Genomic DNA, 22,161 nt, shown 5'->3' on the forward strand with positions numbered 1-22,161 from the left:
TCCGTGCATAATTGTTTCGATACTCTCATTGATCTCACCACACACACACCTGGAACACATAAAACAATAAAATCACTCATAAAATTTTGACTCGATCGGCATTTTCTTTCCTCGAATATCTACAACAGAATTTATTATTCGTTTTGCAATAAAAAAAATACAATTTCCATAGAAATAGCTCACAAAAGAGAGAGAGAGAACATCGTTTCCTGTGCTTTGGTTTTGTTTATAATTGCCATTTATACATACAATCAATATATGTACTGGGAATCAAAAAAAAAAACGTTGATTATTTTAACACACGTTTTTATTTTTAGAACTTTTATTATCGATATTCTATTGTAATTACCGAATTATTAGCATTAAAAAAAATAAATCAACAAAATCACACAATAATAATAATAAAAAAAGGAAACTAACACGAAAAAAAGCAAATTTCCATTTTATTTTTTACACACTATCTCCTAAATACCGAAATTCTTCGGAGATTTTAAAAAATGACATTCACACCATTGTATTCACCAGTATAACCTATATTCAGTGATCCTTCCTTTAACTGAATGCGATTTGATACATCTCTGAAGAAATTCGGTATACATTTGATCACACTTGATAAGCAGAGTACGAAAAATAAATAACAAATACGTACTTATAGAAAAAGTATTTTAATAATTATAATAAACCATTACCAGGTTCAATATCTCTAACGTGATTTGATTAGAACAAAAATTACTAATTTGGCGAAATAGTGTCGATTACTAATAATGTAAATGATAACATCGCCTTTCCTCCGGTGATTATAATTATTCTTCAATTATGGATCTTTGCGCCAAAAACAAACGACAAAAAACGTTTGAAGATTGGTATATAGGGCAGCGTTTCTCAACCTTTCTGAATCCTGGACCAGTAAGATATCTGAGATGATTCGACGGACCTCTAACTTATATCATGAGATGCGTGACCATGTGTCCCGTATTTATGTCCATTCCCGATTTTATACAATTGTTCCGTTTTTTTTTTCAACGAAGCTCATTCGAATTTGTAATTTTTACTTAAAATGGTGAATGAAGATAACTTTCATAGCTTTTCAATTATACTATGATAATTATGACTATAAATGAATACTCATCCTCACAAATTTGTCACATGATCAACGTTTTTTCTGTAAACTACATTTCAAGTTAGCGTGAGTTCCAGTCAGGGCCGCAACTATGGGGGTGCAGCATGGCCCCCACATGGGGGGGGGGGCTGACAGGGCTCTAGCCCTGGGGCCCGGGACGGTTATCACAATTTTTTTGCTTTTCACGCTATAAATTAACTACAGAAGGGGCCCGTTAAAAGTCTGACCGGGGGGCCCGCAAAAGATTCCAGCCTAGGGGCCCCGCTACAGGATGTGGGGGCCATGGGGTGCAGGCGGGTTTGGTGCCCCGGACGTTGAACCAGAGGGGGGGGCGTATATTTCACCAATCAATCCCTCCTTCAACATTACATGGGACGCCAAAATGCGCTCTTGAACCCGGTTGACCAAACATCTAGTCCGCGGCCCTGGTTCCAGTAGGCCTTCATTTCCCCTCATTCATGATTTTCAACCATTTCAGCAGCAATTGGTGACGTTGCCAACTTGTGACAATGTTTACAAAAACAATTGGCAATGTCCTGAATTTTGCGTACTTCAGATCACACTTTCCCGTATTTTTCTCAATGGAAATGGTCCTCAGTCATGATGAATGCTTTTCATGAAATACATTTTATTTAACTGAGATTTGCTGCAGTCCTCTATTTCCTGAGGATCCAGATTCGAACCCCGTTGACGGCACAGTGGTGATCGACTGAAGTTGGAGCGAATGCGAGCCGGTCTCTCCATTTGAAGAAGTCTCTCCGCAGAGAACAGGCAGACCTACAACACGAAACTGACAAAACATGGAAACTCAAGCATTTCTATCTTTACTTCAGAAAATGGAAGATAGGTGACAGCATGAACAAGGAACAAGCGCAAATCGCCAACGTAAATACGTTAGGGTCACACATACACTCAGAACATACACATTCCGGCATGTGCCAATTCGTTAGAAATTCCGTAGAGGAATATGTACGAGGTGCATGTACGGTTTAGTAGTGGCAGTTCTTATGTTCCCCCACTCTTCAGCAATTTTAACAATAATTACGGAATTTGTCGTAAATTGCATTTTTTTCTGGCTACAATCAACCACACATTTAGTATATTGCAATGAATAGTATTTTTCTCAATTAGATATGGTTACTCTAGCTGTCAAAGTCTCTATTTGAACCCATAAGAATATTACTGAAATCAATAAAATTTATTGATAGAATATTGCTAAAATCAATAAGAATATTTTTCATTTAGTTAGAATTAAAATTATCAACTCTGCCTGCGGACCACCTCTTGTCCGCGGACCATACATTGAGAAACGCTGGTATAGGACTTATACAAGGGCCACATGTATAGTATCTACTATTTTAAATTAGCAACCCTGTCAGAACGCATATGTACCATCTTCTGAACATATTTAAAAAAAAAGAGAAAGGGTAAATAATAGCGATCATGTAGGCATCATCAAGAAAAAATTCGGGGAACCATTAATTTTCGCCAAAAATGTTGCCAATTATATCACTAAAATACTGCCGACCGTATCAGGAAAATGAAGGGCTACTGCGCGCAAAGTTAAAATGTACTTCACGGAGGGGGGGGGGTACGTTGAGCAAGAGAAATTAGAGCATTTAAAATTTATACATTTATAAATTTATAACTTATATAATTATATAACTTATATAATTATAATACATTTATAATTATCAAAATCCTCTTCATCTATTTTTTCAGTACAGATTGTAGATTCAAGTAAGCTTTTTTTTTTAATATACGGGGGGAAAAACAGGACAGCCACAAATACGGTAGCGTACCGTAAAACACGAGTCATATGTTCATCCCACGATCATGTAGATTGCATAATGATTACACACGTTTTGACTCAGAAGCTATTCAGGTAAAAATCCTGGATTCTCACACAATACCTACATCTTAACCAGCCTAATGACCCATTAACTGCTTATCTTTCTACTTTCAGAGGATGTCATTATATCACGTATGCACACATTCATTCAGGCAGGGTTGTCAATTCAAATTGATAGATGGAATAAGTATGAGCGGAATATTCACAGCAAGAGCAGCCTGTAAATTAGTCGTGAAAAACAATTATGGCACGAGAGAAATATCATTTGATGCATTGATTTGAAAATAAGCTGAGAAGCAAATTGTTGTTAACTTTTAACTTATTGGCTTATACGAGTTGTTTTTATTTTGTGGTTTAAAGACAGCTTATAGAGTTAGACGAAAGCGGTTGAGTGGAGCCTACAAGGAGTATTTTTAAAATCATTTTGCAGTTTTACCACAACAAATGCAGATAATATATTGTATAATCACCAGTTTACTTGGCCAGGGCCATCTTAATAGGTTTGGTGGGGGAAGGGGGGGGGAAGCAAATAATTAAATTTGGTTCTGATTTTATTTTCAGAGAAAAATTGGCATTCAAAAAATGAGTATGTAGTTACAGAGTGTACAGAAAATGCAAAGGACACACTGAAATTGAAGCATACTAAAAGAATCAAAATTCAAATTAGGAATTGATGAAAATTTAGAATTGGTGCAACTTTGGAATGAATGAAAAAAAAAATTTGGAATCGATGGAAATTTTCAAAAAATTTCAGAATAAATAGAAATTCAGGGCTAGATTTTTGAACAGGTGAAAAAGTTTCAGAATCGAATCAGTGAAAAAAAAAACCACTTTTACATTTAATATTTTTGAATTCATGAAAATTATGAATTATCAAGCAAATAATTTCAGAATTAATGAAAAAAAACCATTCAGAAATTAACTAAAGAATTCCTTATAAATAGAACTATCAAGAAATAATTTCAGAATTGGTGAAAAAAAAAACTTAGAAATTGATGAAAATAATAATTTTACAATTAAACTTTTTGAAATAAATGAAATTAAGAATTGTTTAGAAATAATTTTTCCTTCTTCCAGAATTAATGGGAATTAAGAAATTATTTAAGAAAATGAAAATTAAGAAATGATTTCAGAATCAATGAAAATTAAGAAATGATTTCAGAATCAATGAAAATTAAGAAATGATTTCAGAATCAATGAAAATTAAGAAATGATTTCAGAATCAATGAAAATTAAGAAATGATTTCAGAATCAATGAAAATTAAGAAATGATTTCAGAATCAATGAAAATTAAGAAATGATTTCAGAATCAATGAAAATTAAGAAATGATTTCAGAATCAATGAAAATTAAGAAATGATTTCAGAATCAATGAAAATTAAGAAATGATTTCAGAATCAATGAAAATTAAGAAATGATTTCAGAATCAATGAAAATTAAGAAATGATTTTAGAGCTAGTGAAATTATTTAGAAATAGAAATTCACAATCGTTGAAAATTTTGAATCAATAAAAAAAAATAATTTCACTAGCAATGAAAATTAAGAAAAGTAAAAATCCTGAATTAGGAAATAACTTCAGAATTTGTGAGAATTTGTATTTGCAGAAATAAATTAGTAATTCCAGAGTATGCAAATGAAAATTCGGGATCAATTGAATTCTTCAACAATTTATAGCCAACCCTCCCTATTTGACCCATTAGAAACCACCTGTTAAGACATCACTGTTTCGATCAGAGCAATTTAAAATGAATCATATTTCAAAGCTGCTGAATTAGCCTACGGTCTCAAACCACTTCAAAATTTCTCTAAGAAAAATTGCTGAAAGCAATGTTGATTTGTATAATGCAAAACAACTCATATTGATGATAACAGATGAGTCTCGACTTTGCCGGAACACGAATAGCAAAGACATTGCAAAGAAATAGATTTGAAAATTTATTCAATTAGTCATAATAATCATTTTACCAATCATATTTGCCCTATTTACACTTTTTCCTACCTTTACAAATGCACATGAAAGCGTTTAATTTCCAAGAATAACAAAACAGAAGAAATGGCAAAAAATAAAAACTGAACAACTTTCGGAGATATACACATAAATATCTCAATGACTGTATTTCAAGCCATGTCAAAATTATATATTAAAAAAAAATTACATTAAGCACATTATCTCTTTTTTTTTTCATGGATATGATTGACTTTACAAATACATACATACAGGACAGACATACGAGTTACATATATATAACATTCTGACGTACACACAGAAATTCAAAAAACCATAAATCAGTATCAGAAACGAAACACCTAATCCTCGCCATCCATCTCGTTTCCTCCACGAACAAGAAGAAATTGCAATTGAACACTTGAAATTTCTTCATTTTATACAATTTCTTCGAAAGGCTAAATAGCAAAGCGCTTGATGAAACACAACGGCCGAAATATATCACATTTCAACTTGAAAATGCTCAAATTTTTAGCCTTTTATCCTTTATTTTAATCATTTTTTTAAACTAATTTATTTATTTTTATTTTGGACAAGCAGACCCAATATATATATATAGGGTATCCCAGAAAGAACTTTAAATGGTGAAGTGTTGCGTTTGTTGGATAAGCAAGTGGCCCAGTAGATTGCAGTGTGTATTACATATTCCGGTTAGTCAAAATGCAATGACACCTATTAAAAGCTGTGACACATTGCTGCATAGTATGGTGACATATTTCCACTGATGCTGTCATTAAATTTAGTTTCATATCAAGTTGTGATAAGTTCATTTGCATTGAGTTGCATTTACATTCACGTAAATGAAAGATTCATTGAAGATGTAGTCACCTTTAGGATTATAGTAAATTATGACATTTTGAGAAGTTTCATAAAATAGATTTAGATAAAAGAACTGCATCTGCATTTGTGCAAGTTTCATTGAAGCTGTGGTTGAATTTTGTGGTGTGAAATTTCTAAAAGAAATCATGCCAAGGTTTTTCTCCTGACAGAAATATAATATGATGAACAAACTGCTTTTGCATTCATACGAGTGAAATTTTTATTGAAGCTGTGGTCAAAGCTATAGTAAGTTATTGGCTTACAAGATGTGTCATGCAGCGAATTTTGACAACAGAACTTCATTTGCATTCATGCAAGTGAAAGTTTCGTTGAGGCTGTGGTCAAATTGAGAAGTGTATCCATTTATTAGAAATTCTGCAGAGGAATATGTATGAAGTGAATGTACGGTAGTAGTAGTATGGTAAGATGTGTCATTTGGAGAACCACGATGCCAATAAATTTTCACAAAAGAACTTCTTCGTGTTCATACAAGGGGGAGTTTCATTAATGTTAAGATCAAATTTAGTATTGTATCAAGTTGTGATATTTGGAGACAGAAAATTTGACAACAGTACAGCATTTGCGCAAGTGAGATTCTTGTCCAGGCTGTGGTCATTCTGAGAAGTCAAGAACCAAATGTGGTCTAGGCCCTGTCCCACAAGAGATATAAGGCATTCTGAGAAGTGTCATAGAGCAGATATTTTGACAACATTCATACAGAATGCAACTCCCTCGACACCAGAAAATAAATCTGTACTTATCAAGTGATATTCTATGGAATTTGCACGCATAGTTGTATATCACTGAATTTTGATTAACTGACATTGCTATCAATGGCACCACTGCAAATCTAACAACGGGGAAAATCACACAACTTATGAATCTTGCATTACTAATGGGACAATGTATATAAATATGTAATTATCAATTCAATTAGTATTCACGAATTTGTGAATACAAAAAAAACAAAAAACTTTGATCTCATATTCTCTACAATGTAGGTTAATTACAATAAATTCGAGAGAAATATTCAATGAACTCATAAATTGAACATAATTAATTGAACACAAATTTCTGATCACCAAGAATAATGCCATTAAAAGTAAAAAAAACTGAGATCTTCTCACGAATACTCTCGACAGTTCGAATAGTTTTCAGGGTCTGCTTTGACAACAAATGAAATTCTTATGTGAAAAAAAAATAAAGAAAATATTTTACAGAAGCGCTTGACCACGTCCAAGAATTAAAAAAAAAAAATTCAACATTAATTTTTTTTGTTTATCAGTTCATGACCTAAATGACAGAACCGTCGCTGTCACCTGTGAAAAAAAAATCCTAATGAAAGAGGTAGGCGAAAATCATTAGACATTGAACGAGGAACACGTTTGTGCTTGGATTCAACGATGGACTGGAACCGGTCTGGTAATGTTGCTCTGAAATTGAAAGAAACAAAAACAGCAATCATTAGAGATCATGCATAACGGGAGGAGAGTGCATATGTAATATGAAAATGTATATTTTCATCAAAGTCACGAATTGTTCATTAACTCATCATGCATAATAAACATTAATATAATTTGAGTTGCCCTCTGGTAATTAATTATTATTTTGGGCATTTGATATGCTATTCTACATGTTTTGAAATCAGGTACATGCTACTAATATGTGGCCTACAGACTCGCATGCCATACATAAAAAATCCCAAAATAAGTTGCCGAAAAATTCTAACTTTTCAAACATTCCAGAGTTATTCGATTCTACATATAAATTTGTTACAATTTTTTTAGTAATAATAACTCAGTGGTAATTTCATTTCAAACAGCCGAATTCAAACCAAGAAGCCCGTCTCTCTGAGGATATGCCCAAGTCTGGTGGACATGACGTGATTTGAGCTATTGAACATGCTGATCTAGACAAAGTTTGTTTGAATCCCTTTTCAAATTTTACCATTGGAATGGGGATAATCACAAACAAACGCTCAATTTGTTGAGATCGATACTCTCAACGGGCCTTGGAAACCATTTTGCATATCAAAGTCTTTTAATTCTGCATACAGTCATTGTAGACTCTAAAATGTCAGTGTATTTATACCTCACCACCATCATGGTAATAAGAATAACAACCAATGGCCGAGACCATACAAGCAAAAAATGCCCCACCAGACTGAAATACTCATGATATACTTAAGTGTCATATAGTAAAACCTTGGCAAGTTAACCATTTGTGGAAATAGAAATAAACCGTTTCACAGAGCGGGAAAAAAATATTGTCACTTTATAATGAAAACCTCGTATATAAAAAATTCCCAACTTTACATGAAGAGCACAAAAAAAAAAAAAAAAAAAAAGGACGGCACATCCCTTTGATAACACACAAAAAGGGGTAAGGGGTTAATTTTTTTCGCTATAGAGAGCAGATCATCGCCAGATTTTTTTATTTGCAAAAGCTGTAATAAGGGAAATATGACGTTCTTAAGTGCCAAAAAGCGATTTTCAAAAAATAATAATTGATGTACAAGGTTTTCATTATAAGGTGCCGATATAGGATCATAGGACTGGATGTTTTAAGTTGACCAGAAAATCATTGCAAGATAGGCGGTCCACTTACACAAGTTTTACTGTATTCAATGAAAAACAAATCACACATAAACACAAAAACATTCATTCGAAATAAAGCTTGTGGAAGGGAGGGAATCACAATATGCATGAATAAAGCATGAAGTTAATAGGAAAGAAGCTTCTGACTTGACACGATCACAGTTTCGAAGCATAATCATACATTATCATAAGAACAACACAAGTAATTTGATTAACCGCCCCAAATTTTTTGTTTAAAAACAACATAAGTCATTTTAAGCAGAATCAACTGTATTTAAAAAGACAAATACTTCAATTTGTTCAAAATATCTTCGTTTGGTTCTGGTGCATATATGTTTACTGTTGAATGTGATTGAAAGTCATTCATGGTGAATGAATTCTAAACTATTGCATATATACAAGTTACCGCCAATGTCCAAAATCTGGCCAGTTCCGCTGGCTGAAACGGTCAGTCACCTCAAATATCAAAATAAGTCCAAAGAATATGAATTATTTTGTGCTTTGAACTGCCAATTGAAGAACTGGCCAAACGTCGGACATTAGTATTTGAAAATAATGCACAGATGGGGAAACGAATTGTACAAAGAAAGCATACACTGTAATGAAAAGCTATGCTTCGTGAATCCAGTTTTGATGTATGAAGGTGGTAGGCATGCCTCTGGGATCAGACATTTCATGTTACAATCCACAGATTGACATATATAGCTATGAAACATCAACGAGAAAGAACATCTTTGCATCATGAGCCTGGCAACAGCGAGGAAACTATGGTTACAGCTTGCAATTTACATTTTGAGCAGCTTGTTCATTCGTCTTTTTTTTTTTTTTTTTTATGTTCTTCAAACTCACCAAGAAGCAAGAAGTTTATGAAGTATTTGCCATACACTTCATTACAAGTCTTCATGTACTTGAACCAATAATTTTCTGTAATGTGAGGTGTGATGCATGGGCAGATACAGAGGTGGGGGGGGGGGGGGGCTAGTTGAGTGAAACATTATTGGGATAGGTGGTAGGGTGGAGGTGGACATTTGCCCTCCATTCATTCACTCACTGTAAACACCCTGTGATTCCCCCATTCAAGTAGCTTGTATCCATTTATATCCGTGATGTAGGTGCACATCATTAGGCATCGATCACAAAAAAAAGTTTGCTGATATATTACATGATTGCAGCTTGAATTTTTCATTTAACAATATTTTTCAACGTTTCAAACAACACAACAACATAGTAATTTTTCACCATAATTTATATTTATCTACTGTACTTTCCATCTACATACCATAATTTTGGGCAAATAAGTCGCTGAGATACATAAGCTGTATTAAGAAAAATGACTGAAGAAAACAGTCTTTATAGAAAAGCTGCAGCATTTTTCACAATCTACACCTAGTGTAATCAGTGTTGAGAAGTTCTAACACAAATTAGTTGACGCTGAGAAGTTCCCCTGAAGCCAAGCACAGATCCAAGGGGATATACACAGAGGTGGGGGCAATTTAGTGGAAAAGCAAAGGTCATACTATTTTCATAGTTCCCGTATTTCTCATGAGACCGGATTTCCCATTTTCTCATATTCGTTTTTCCCTCAGGCTTATCAGGAAAGGCAATTACTTCCCCCTCTAAATTCACATATGATTATAAAGCAGGACATACATGAACATGAATACACAAGAATATGAATATAAGCTTTGCCTCGAGAAAGTACGCAAATGCTTGAGCTAAATCTATTCAAGAGCTTTGAACTAACAGACATGTATAAGCAGATAGAATATATGTATAAAGAGTGAATATGAGCTCTCAGGATAGGAGTCAAGTTAATGGGTTCAAAAGCACTGCACACAATTAGCTCGTCTAGCAGATCAAGCACATTTCTTGGGATTATTGATCAATCCTCATTTTGTTTTTGAAAGCATGCGAGGAGGAGGAGAGAGAATCAAGGACGCAAAGTAGTAGAAGAATAAGGAAACACACTCCAACACAAGGTTATTTGGAAACTTAATCAAAACTAACCATTGGAATTGATTGTCTCACTAACGTCAGTGCTAACTGACGACATTGTTTCTTGCACAGACTCAGCTGGAAGAAAAATAATGTAAAATAAAAACTTTCTTAAAATGAAACATACAACGAAAATTAATTGCTTTCCAATCTTTTTTTAATCAATGAAAACTTAAAACAACAAAATCATATTAAAATCAACAAAAAATATGTCATTGTCCTCATTATAGAGGACATGAAACAAAATTTTAGGTGTAAGGCAAATAAATAGATGGTTAATGGCAACCTTTCCAACCGAGTAATTGATGGGACTAGGTTAAAATCTTTTTGAGATGGAAGTTGAGCTCTTGCATCAAGAAGTATGTATGTCCTTAGTTTAAGTGCCCAAATTGATCATGGTGCGATGAAAGTGATTGGAGTTGAAGGGAACAACACAAAACGTATAGGTGTATCTCACATTAGTCTTGCCAACATATTTAAATCTCCATCAGACACAACATGAACTTTAAAACCATCAGGTGCAACTACAACATATAAAAATCCACCTTGTGGGATTGAAAATGAACTGGAACATGTTTTAATTTTGTGTATTAGATACTATACCATGTTAACTAAAACCACGAAAATTAAATAAATTACTTATTTTAGTTATGTGTAATCGTGTACTTATGGGGTAAAACTAAAACTCTCCAAAGCACTTTATCTCACAGACTATAGCACTTGATGGAAGGTCAATCATCATCATCAAATATACTTAGTGCTATTTTTCCTTGACAAGTTTGAATATTTTCGTTTTAAATATGATCTAAATGTTATCTTTGGTCATCTATCATCATAATCTCTTTTAATTTGCGCCTTACGATTAATGCAACTATTATCTGCATATTCAATGTCATGCCTTTGAGAAATTATAAAGCTCATTGTTAAGAACTCTTTAGAGCAGGGAGTGTTTAACTTTATTATGGCATCACAGATCATTCAAATGGTTTTGTAACAGGTACAGTAGCATACACAAGATTTTCTCGGGAAGATTATGCGGGGGGGGGGGGGGGGTGAACTCTGCCTACTCCAATGAACCTATCTCCATCCATAATAATAATAGAATATAATGTGCCATAATTAATTTTTTTTCAGTAATTTAAACTGCATAATCATGGTTTCAAAATAGAATTACACATTTCTGTTGCATGTTAATGCAGTGTTCGTCACAAGACAACATCGCCAACCCATAGGGCAAACTACTATGGGGAGTCACAATCAGGATACCAACCATTTCCATCTCAATGAAGAATGCATAACGCTCATCTCTTTCTTGCCAGACTCGAGTTCAATGCTACTCTTTTGCCACATGAGGACCACATTTAGTTTACACACCATGGGTTGAACATATATCATGCTTTGAAATTAATCTATGAAAAAATTACTGAAAAGGATTAATACTGTCATTATACACAAAAGATGCATACCTTCGTTTTTAGTAGTGAAAATAAATGCATCGCTCTGTTTGCTCCAGCCAAATTTGTTCCTGGCTGTTACCATGGCCTCGTAAGTTGTTCCTGGCTGAAGTTCCTGTAGCTCATAAGAGTGTGTGTGAGAGCCACTCATGTCTTGGCCCGCAATGACCGGGATGCTCATCCAGTCTTCTGCTTCTGCCTTCTATGGAAAAAAATATTCAGAATTTTCGCTTAAAAAAAAAAGGTACACTTGAAATGGATAAGACACAGCATAACATAATACAGCTGTTCTGAGAAGAACCGTAAATACATGTGGGTTGGGGGCAACTGAGGCTATATCTGACCTTCAAATCTCTCATCATTATTTTAAATCTGTTATATAGTTAGAGCAGTGGTTCTCAAACTTTTGTTATCTGCGGCTTCCTTGCTCATTTCATGGTTCATCCGCAGTTCCCAAGAATATAGTTTACCAGATATTTTCACTTAGAAAGAACTACTTTAAAGCACAAACAGGTACACAGATGAAAGCCTGTCCCGGTGCCCCTGACAAAGGTTGGCGACTCACACTTTGAGAAATACTGAGTTAGAGTCAGTGCCATCTTAATGCATGGGCCCACGTGGGCACGACCCAGGACCTCCAGAAAAGAGGGCCTCAGAAAAACAAGTAGTAGTTGAATCTTTCAGAAATTTGCCAGATAAGCATAAGAAAAATCACTTGGCCCGGGACCATTGATGCACTTAAGATAGCCCTGGTTAGTCTCATTTATTTAGCCTGGTGGAGGTACATTTATTTAGGGTTACAAAATTCTTATATTCTACTAATTTTCTTGGCCACTTTTTTTTTACCTTCCTTCTCATATTCTACTTATTTTCTTGGCCACTCATTCCTTAAATTTGCTGCCACTTTGAACTTGCTGTCCTGGGCTATAGCCCGCTAAGCCTTTTTGTAAATATGCCACTGATGACAGGTTGCAGTCTTGATGCATCCAACAGTTGTGTTCATCCCATTCAAATAAAGCTAAGTATTGTTTGCAAACATCTGGATGAAACTATGCATCGAAAAAAGTTTTAAAAAACCCCACAGGTATGATTATTTGTTACCTTGGCATAGAAATGGATTACCATTAGTATTTAATCGTATTACTTTGGCATAGCACACTAGATGCCAACTTTCCTAGGATCCAGAGGCAGCTTGTAAAAGTTATGTCGATCTTCAGGGCTCCATGTCAGAGTAATACAATTTTAAATTAAACCCATTATATTTGGATCATGCACTGAATAGAAGTTATTTCATAACCTTAGCACAACAGTGTGCATTGGTGGGGTCACAACTGGGATTGTGAACGTGTATGTACAGAATAACAAAACTGATGAATAAAAATGCAAAACACAATACTTACCTTCCTGTAAATTAACGAGTATTCATCTATAGGACTGTATGATTTGACTGTCCAGACCAATTTATATCGTCTTGCATGCATCCCATGGGGCTTGCTCGTAAACATGGGTACCTGGGGTGTTCCTGAAAGACAAGCAAAATCCACAATTAATCATTCAAAAATATATATATTTCTTGAATAGAAAAAAACAACAAGAACAGACTACATTAATGATTATGTAGGGATTTTTTACCGATTATATGAACACTTTCGGCGACAAGACGTAATGAATTGCTGGCAACACACTCATACCGCCCATAATCACTATCTTTCAGGTGCCTGATCTGCAGCATGTGGTGATGTCCCGACGTTTTTATATGGAAATGATCATTGGAATGAATGTCTTTGCCGTCACCACGCTTCCATGTCACAGATGGCATTGGTTCTCCTCTGACTGAACAAGACATGTTAACAGTGGTGCCTTCGCCAGCGTGGATCCAGGAGTTCTGTACTTTGATTTCTGGAGGATCTGGCAGGAAAAAAAAATTATAAACATGAACACACACCATACTATGAATCAAGAAGTCAGGAGATACTGATACAGAAACTGATAATATCAACTGTTATGACAGAAACTGATGTATAGGTTGCGGTGGAAAACCTAACACTTTGGCAACTCCTGGAACATTACAAAAAAGAAGAGAATGGGAGTGCTGCCATCTGGAAGACTAAACGTATACTCTAGTGTACAGTCGCAAAGTGTTATTTTTGTGTGCCATATCATTTGGAATTATAACACCTAAGTTAAAGATCAGGGAATTGTGAAGCCTGTGATACATTCCCGTTTGTATGCTTACTTTACCAGGAAAGTGTGTTGACATTGTCAGAAAAATCAGTGAGCTTCAGCGCTAAAAATTTTTTTATTATCACGAGCAACTTCTATACCACCACTACTCTAGACGATGAGCACCCATATGACTACCCTGACATATTCTCCGACTGGAATCAGCCTAATGTTAATTCCTGAATGCATCTTTGATCAGCGGAACCATTAATACTTAACAAAATCATAGGGTACTCTTGGGTGCTTATGTGGGCACCATAGTACTCACCCACAGCAGGTAAAAGATGTGTGCTGTAAGACATTTATATTATGGTTTTGATAAATAATCACTCGTAATTTTCAAAGGAAAAAACTGGTCTTGGGCCATACATGCTCAACCCATGGCTCACAGGGCCAGTTTGGCTCTTGGACTCATATAATGTGTACAGCAACCTTAAACCCAATTTTGTAAAAATGAACCAAATGGCACATTTACAGATCCCTCAAGTGGCCTGCAGCACAGTTCCAGAATACTTGAGCAGCCTACAGTGCAGTTCCATATCCATAACTCCTTTAGTTAGTGCTGCTGCACTGCACTGAATGATTTGTAACTGCAGTTCCAGATCACTCAAGCAGCCGACTGCATAGTTATAGATCACTTGAATGATCTGCTGTGCAGATCCACATTGCTCAAGTTACCCACGGCACAATCCCAGATCACTAAAGTGGCCCGTTACACATTTTCAAACCAATAAAGTGGGAAACACTCTCCTAAAGGTTGAGCATCCTTGCCTTAGGCTATTTGGTAGAGATCTTTGGCGAGTTCTCCAACCAAGATGTTTCACAGGGTGGGGGAGGGAGGGGGAAGCTAATAGCATATAATTACAGAGCAAATAAACAAAATAATAAGATAAATCTCAGAGGTCCCACCTGCTAGAGCCCCCCCCCCCCCACCCTGCAAGTGCAGGCCAAGAAAAACATTGAACAAAAAACACAGATACTTACATAATACTTGTACTCTTATTTGAGCAGATGAAAATACACCCATCGTGTTGTTAGCGATACATTCATAAGTTCCAGCGTGTGCCCTTTCAGCCTCGCTAATCACTATTCTGCTACTGTCTCGGCTTTTCTGAGGTTTCTCTACCCCCTAAATAAATGAGCGATAATTAATTTTTCACAAAACAAACAATATAGGAAAATACAACATGCTTTTCACATCAATTTTTTCGCTCATACAATCTAGAATTGATCAACTTGAATCACAGACATACCGGAGTCTTCCAAGTTATAAAAGGAGCAGGATCCCCAGTGGCTTCACATGAAATCTCAATTGGTTCTCCTTCTTTTACGACTAATACACCGTCTCTGGGGTTAGGATACACCTTTGGAGGAGCTAGTGGCGGAAAAAGAAAAAAAAATTATTACGCATAAGAGAATTGAGTCTCAATACAATTTTGCTTTGTTTCATCAAAAGCCAGAAACACTGTCCACCATACAGCAATTCAACAAAAAAAAGAGTGTTTTGATAAATATTTTGTTAAATGGGGACTTTAAATGTGAACCAGAACACATGTAAATGTAATGCTGTACCTCTTCCTAACCAGATTATGGCCCGCTGCTCTGTCTCAATAAAGAGATTTTAGCAGGTGGTCGAAGACCTGGGCCAGGCTAGGAAATATGCGTGTATGTGTTCTGAACTCTTAACCATGAAACTAGTTTCTGTGCAATTGCTTGTTATGTATAGTGCTGCCACATGCTATCAATTTTTCTAACTATGAGTGAAGTGCAATAATTAAATAATTGTATCAATGTAGGTCTGTTGCTCTCTGTGGTGAGACTTTTCAACAGGAAGATTGGCTCACATTCACGCCTCGAAGTTAGTAACCACAAATAATGTTCTGCTGCAGGACACATTGGTAATTAGTTCAAGAACTTTTGACAAGTACAAAACTCATCTAATACGTTATATTCTAGATCATCACGGATGAATAAAGGTATCGTCTGTAACAAAAAAAGTGTTCACAGGTATTATTTTTTGCTGTAAATTATACATAAAATTCCAAGTATGAGCAGTATGTGAGAGTACTGAATTCAACGAGCCAGAAATAGACGAAACTGAAGCGAGACTATATTGTCAAAACAATTTTTGTAGTTTCTGGCTACCATATAAACCTACCCATGAAGTAGCAAGGTGATGGAGTAAAGATGATGGCTGATCTGAAATCCACACACGAAGCGACTGGAATTGGTGTGTGGTAAAGTAGTGGTGTCAATGGTAGCCTGTTTACCCAGTTTGCAAGAAGGCCTGGGTTCATGTCCTGGCAGAGACCAGATGACTTTTCTTTCTGAGATCAGCTAGACATAATATCCAGAAAATATGTTTCCTTATATGAGGAATAGTATTCAATGAGACATGTTTCGACTTATCACAAACCATAGGAGGAGACAGACTTGGAAGTATGGGTGGACACTGTCATTATTACTGGGGACGACAGCACAATGATGTCAATTCATGTATACATATATGCATTAGATCAGTCAACTTCACCTTCACCTTTGAAGCCGATGCCCATCCATGCCCCCATATCTACGCCCATGTCGCAAACTGATTACTCACTAGACCACTGGTTCTAGAACTTTTTTCAAATGTGACTCCACAGAATAGTCTAACAAAAGAACCCCTTTAGCAAACATGCACACATCAATATAGGCAGCCCACTGCATCATCCCTGAGAAATATTGCAGAGGTTCCTAGGAGCAGCGACTGGTACTGATCTGGCACACTTTGAGAATCACAACACTAGACTGTTTTATAATTGACCCTGTTGGAAGTGAATTTTCATATGGTATATTTCAAGATATGACAGGGATTATTCAAAATGTGTGTGGTTCCAATGCGGCAATGCTGTCAAGCAGATGTTACTGCTCATAGCAATGTCTTCAACCCTTTGAAGCCCAAGACAGCCAAAGATGGTTCGAATAGGGAGTATGGGTATGGAGAACAGCTGGGAAGATGAAAGCTCTCATCAGAGGCGGGAACCAGAAAGACAGGCCTAAGTACCACTGGAGAGTGTGGGAGAAAGAAAGTAGTAAAAAACTTAGATGGGCTAACTCAAACTCAGAGAAGAAATATTTGAGCGTTAAAGAGTTATAGGCACTCTATATAACTTAAATGCATTTCTAGCATAAAATGCACTAGCGTAAAAAGATTGTATTCCACCCCCTCCCCCCACTTCATTGCTGATTCTAAATTTTTTCGTGTGACCTACACCTCCCAGAAGACTGTACATGCTTAGCTGAATCACCCTGCATGGTCAAACTCTTTGAATGTATACTGTTTAATCGGGTTCGAAATTTCAAGAAAATGTTAAAAAAATGTTGATTGAGAAAATGAGTATATAGCAAAATGAACATGATACTCAGGTCGAAAACTTGGGAACACACTTACAAACAACTTCCACTGTGATTACTGCAGTTGCAGGTGTTCCAACACCGTTGTCAGCAATGCACTCGTATTCACCTGAAGCACTTTTCAAGGCATTGCTTATGGTAAACTTGTCCGTTACATCGTAATTGCGTCCCTAAAAGGGAAAAGAAACCGTTTATGTCTATAGCAAGAGGAACAAACAACACCCCAATCATAGATTCATTGTGTGACATTCTTACACAAATATTTCATTTTAACTTTGTTGCAGTAATAGTGAAAATTATACGATATTTTACACTTACCGCTCGTTTCCATGATATTGATGGATGTGGATTCCCTGTTGCACTACATGACAAAGTCACAGATTCTCCTTCTTTTACTGTGACTAAACCATCTTTTGGCTCTGGTTCAACCTTTGGTGGATCTGTGAGAGTAGGGAAAAAAACTGTGAATAATATAAAATTAATTTTCCACATCTACACTGCTCAAAACAATTAGGGGAGCAAGCAAAAAAGTGAAGAAAACCGTGCGAGACAGCCACGTATTGGCATACAATGGATAGTACACGCGTATCAATGCGCAATACAGAAAACAGACGTAAAAAAAATTAGGAATTAAGCTTTAATTCTTTGAAAATATGGAAAAAACATGAAAAGATGATTTAGGGCAACTATTTGGTTACATGTAAACGATAAAAAAAGGTACTGTTTAGACATGACGCATGAGTTTTAATAGGGCGTGTGGTCTCCTCGAACAGCTAAGACTGCTGCCTACCTGTTTGCCATGGATGCGATGAGGTTATCGATCAGACTTTGGGGAATACTGTTCCACTCCTCAAGAAGTGCAATCTGCAAGTCTTGGACAGTAACAGGCGGCCTTGGTCACGCAGCAATGCGTCGTCCGAGCATGTCCCAAACATGGTCGATTGGATTCAGGTCAGGACAGCACGCTGGCCATTCCATACGCTGCATTGTTTCAGCTTCAAGCATGTTCTCCACCAGACGAGCTCTATGCGGTCGGGCATTATCATCCTGGAAAACAAAGGAATCTCCAATGGCTCCAGCGTAAGGGATGACATGAGGTCGCAGTATCTCGTCTGCATACCTTCGGGCAGTCAAAGTGCCATTCCGAATGATATGCAGGTCCGTACGTCCGCCTATGCTGATTCCACCCCATACCATCCAACCAGCTCGTCTGTATTGTGACCTTTCACGAACGAATGCGGGGTTATTTCGAGTGCCCCTGTCCCTCCATGCCAGAACACGTCGGGTGTCACACTCCAGACTGAATCGGGACTCGTCTGTAAACAGCACTTGGCTCCAATCATGTTGCTCCCAATCTCGATGTTCAGCAGCCCATCTTCTTCGGGCCGCACGGTGGCATGGGGTCAACGGAATGCAGACCATTGGCCTACGTGCATAGAGCCCTCCCTCATGAAGCCGATTACGTACTGTTTGGCTGGACACCCTTCATCCTGTTGCCAAGAGCAACCGTCTTTGCAGCTGCGTAGCATTCTCTGTTCTGTTTCGACGGGCTGTTAACCGTATATACCGGTCATCAGTTGCTGTTGTGGCGCGTGGCCGACCTTGCCCTGGTCGACGTCTAACATTTCCTGTTTCTTGGAATCGATTCCACAGCCTTGCAACAACACTTCTGGCGACTCCAACAGCGTCCGCGACATTATGTTGTGTTTGCCCGGATTCCAGTCTGCCTATAACACACCATGCCATGGATTCTGGTGAATCACGTTGTTGAGACATCCTCAAGTCACCTCGTCTCAAAAAAAAAATACTGCGCAATCAAATTTCACAGTTACGGCAGTAAAACAGACGTTTCTGCAACATCCCGATTTCTGCCCTTATCTCCTTCTTCTGGTTTTTGACGTCATGAACTTTGATTTGCATATGAAGTTTTCTTCTTCCGTTTCCTGCTAGGCTTTAAATTATGGATGATTCATTTTATGTCACTTATCGGTATACATCTTTGCGTAATTTTGTTAAAACCATGTGCTCCCCTAATTGTTTTGAGCAGTGTATATCTATAGCATATTTACAAACGCCACCAGACAGCGAAAGTCTGTATCATCAATAATGAAACTGGTTTTTGTATGACACCAACTTTGGTGGCATTTAGTGAGGCATAGGGTGAGAGAAATTGGCCACATTTGAGAAAACAACATAAATGTTGATTATTTTGAGCATCGTTATTATAGAGTTTTGTGAATGCTCCCCTCATTGATTTGAAAACGTGTTACGAGTCAGTTAAGTGAAATGAAACAGCTCTGTAGCTTACTTAAGTGATTTGTAAATATGTTGTGAGCCACTTGAGTGCTCTAGAACTACGTCATAGGTCACTCAAGTGATATGGGGAATATGCTACAAGCCATTCAAGTGATATGGTGAACTGCACCATAGGTCATTGAAGTGACCTGTAAATGTGCCGCAGGCCACTTAAATCATGTGGAACTGCACTGCAGCTCACTTAAGTGATCTGGAAATGTTTTGCTTAGTTCATCTTTTACAAAGTCAAGTTTGAGATTGCAGGCCACATCAGATGACTCAGAACACAACATTTGGCCTGCAGGGCATGGGTTGAGCATGTATGTGATAAAGTGGAAATTTTCATGCGTATCTCAAACAGATGAAATTTGGAACAATCTGATCAAAAATAATGGCAGCGATGCCAAAAGATTAAAATTTGATCAGAATTTCATGTACGAAATGCAATTTGACTTACACAGTACATTCAAAACATGAGTGACGTTCAGAGGTGGATTGGTACTGATCTGACATATGTATTCCCCACTGTCCTCCGGTTGCACAGACACTATCGTCAAGGCATCTTCAGTGGCTTCGAAACGTTTTGGACCCAACACCCTTAGCTGAGCAGCAAAAAGCACTTGGGATTTTCCTTTCATCCATAGCATCACGTACAATCCTAAAAAAGTAAGTAAACATGCACATCATAAACATGTCGAAATAATCATATGCAAATAATTTTTAGACATTATTTCTGAGAGAAATTGGATTTATCTGCAAATGTACGCACCAAGATCATCCACTTCGCAAGGAAAGGAAACTCTTTCTCCTACTGTTGCTTCTACAACTATTGGTTCGGATCTTAATTGAGGTACGAGCGTAGATGGCAGTTCTTCATCATAATCGACATCACCTGCAATTAATATCATACAATAATATATAAGTTATTATTTTATATAAATAGCAAATGCAAGAAAATATAAACATGGCATGAAGTTAAAAATCGATGGAATTTTTTTCCCCGGATAGAACAAGCCTCATGGAGAAAGGGTAGGGAGAGGAAAAGTGGCTGAAATTTGGACGAGTCCACTTCGAACAAAAAAAACTTGGTATTTTCACGACCCTCCCAGGTTTTCTATCTGGGCGTTAAAGAGTTAATAATGCAAGATCTGTGGCAGACCTGCACAGACACTCCCTTCTTTGCCTGGGGCCATCTCAAAGGGTGGCTCTTGGGCCATGCCACTATATCTGAGCCAATCCAGGTGCATTTTGGCTCCTCCAGCATTGTAGTAAATGGTTTGATCAATTTCACCATTTGATATTTATATAGCCATCATTTTCTATAATTTTCATTATTTCTTGCACTGACAATATTTGGCTATTCCCCATGTGTGTGCGAAAGAATTTTTACAGTTTAAGAAAACATTGTTTATAAGGAGCATGATCTTGCACCTAGGGCCACAATTACAGGGAGCAGACAGGTCTGGTGCCCTGGATGCTGGACCAGAAGGGTGCACCGAATTCATGCTTTGACTGCTTCTTCTACATGGCAAGGGGTGCCAAAATGCTGGTTTGCCCCGGGTGATAAAGTATCTAGTTGCGGCTCTGCTTGCACATTACTTCAATGTTACATTAAAAAAGATATATTGGTTGCCACAGCCAGTCTAATGACAGGATAACAGATTCGATCGAAACATGATTGCGAACAAAATTTCTTTTTCGAGGCAAGTTTGCAAAACTTGCATATCCCTCTAGTGATTAGAGTGCTAATGACAGGTATTTCTGTTGTCCCCTATATTTTCTTTTCCCTCTCCACTGCCTTCAATATACTCATCTAGCATTCCTACCCACGGAAAAAAAAACCGTACATAATCGTTTCCCTCCATAATGTGCGGGGAGTGGGAAAAATTCCTTAAAAATCAGCTTTTGAAAAAATTTTCTCATCGCAATATGTGTATTGTTTTCCCGATTCCGTGTCTGAAGTGGCCGTTATACAGAAATCGTTGCTTGGAGGTTTCTTGTACTGTTAAGTATATGGGGGGGGGGGGGTGTTGCATTTTGTTTGAATAAAATGTGGCCATTGTTCGAAGGTTGCCGTTAGAGGTTTTACTGTATTTGATTAAATTTTAACTAATTTAAGAATTTGACTTGACATGAAATAACAAAATATATCAGTAACACATTCTTTCTTTGAAGAAGAGCTCCGCTTTTCTCGGAATCTGCTCCAGAAGTTGGCTATGATGCTACTGTTGATATTTACAAGTAAGGAGGTGCTAAATAAAAAAAGAAGAGAGGAAAACAAAAGAGTGAATGGGAGGAAGATGTATACCCTCAGAACAGACTCTTAATGCATGAAGGAATGCATTTAAATAGCCTTGGGATGTTCTTCGTTTCACATTTAAAAAATTTAACTGTTGGACCATCTCAAC

General features: G+C 36.9%; 1 protein-coding gene across 2 annotated transcripts in view; it reads right to left on the reverse strand.

Annotated features, from left to right (window-relative positions):
- Window positions 1–4,894: 4,894 nt before the first annotated feature.
- Window positions 4,895–22,161, reverse strand: part of LOC149081500 (peroxidasin-like) — a 213,735-nt gene continuing 196,468 nt past the window's right edge. The window contains exons 2-12 of one of the 2 annotated variants that reach the window (XM_089238436.1): window positions 20,523–20,645; window positions 20,211–20,411; window positions 17,777–17,898; window positions 17,496–17,628; window positions 15,319–15,440; window positions 15,050–15,194; window positions 13,475–13,750; window positions 13,243–13,364; window positions 11,855–12,044; window positions 10,401–10,466; window positions 4,895–7,229 (exon numbers count right to left, since the gene is read on the reverse strand). In XM_089238436.1, coding sequence (XP_089094562.1) covers window positions 7,132–7,229; window positions 10,401–10,466; window positions 11,855–12,044; window positions 13,243–13,364; window positions 13,475–13,750; window positions 15,050–15,194; window positions 15,319–15,440; window positions 17,496–17,628; window positions 17,777–17,898; window positions 20,211–20,411; window positions 20,523–20,645 — 1,598 coding nt within the window. In that variant the 3' untranslated portion in view covers window positions 4,895–7,131. The remainder of the gene's footprint in view (window positions 7,230–10,400; window positions 10,467–11,854; window positions 12,045–13,242; window positions 13,365–13,474; window positions 13,751–15,049; window positions 15,195–15,318; window positions 15,441–17,495; window positions 17,629–17,776; window positions 17,899–20,210; window positions 20,412–20,522; window positions 20,646–22,161) is intronic. The other variant, XM_089238437.1, reaches the window with a different exon arrangement.

The sequence above is a fragment of the Pholcus phalangioides genome, unplaced genomic scaffold, assembly GCF_987345545.1.
Source record: "Pholcus phalangioides strain wild (caught in Gottingen) unplaced genomic scaffold, Ppha-v1.0 ptg000010l_1, whole genome shotgun sequence".
NCBI lineage: Eukaryota > Metazoa > Arthropoda > Arachnida > Araneae > Pholcidae > Pholcus > Pholcus phalangioides.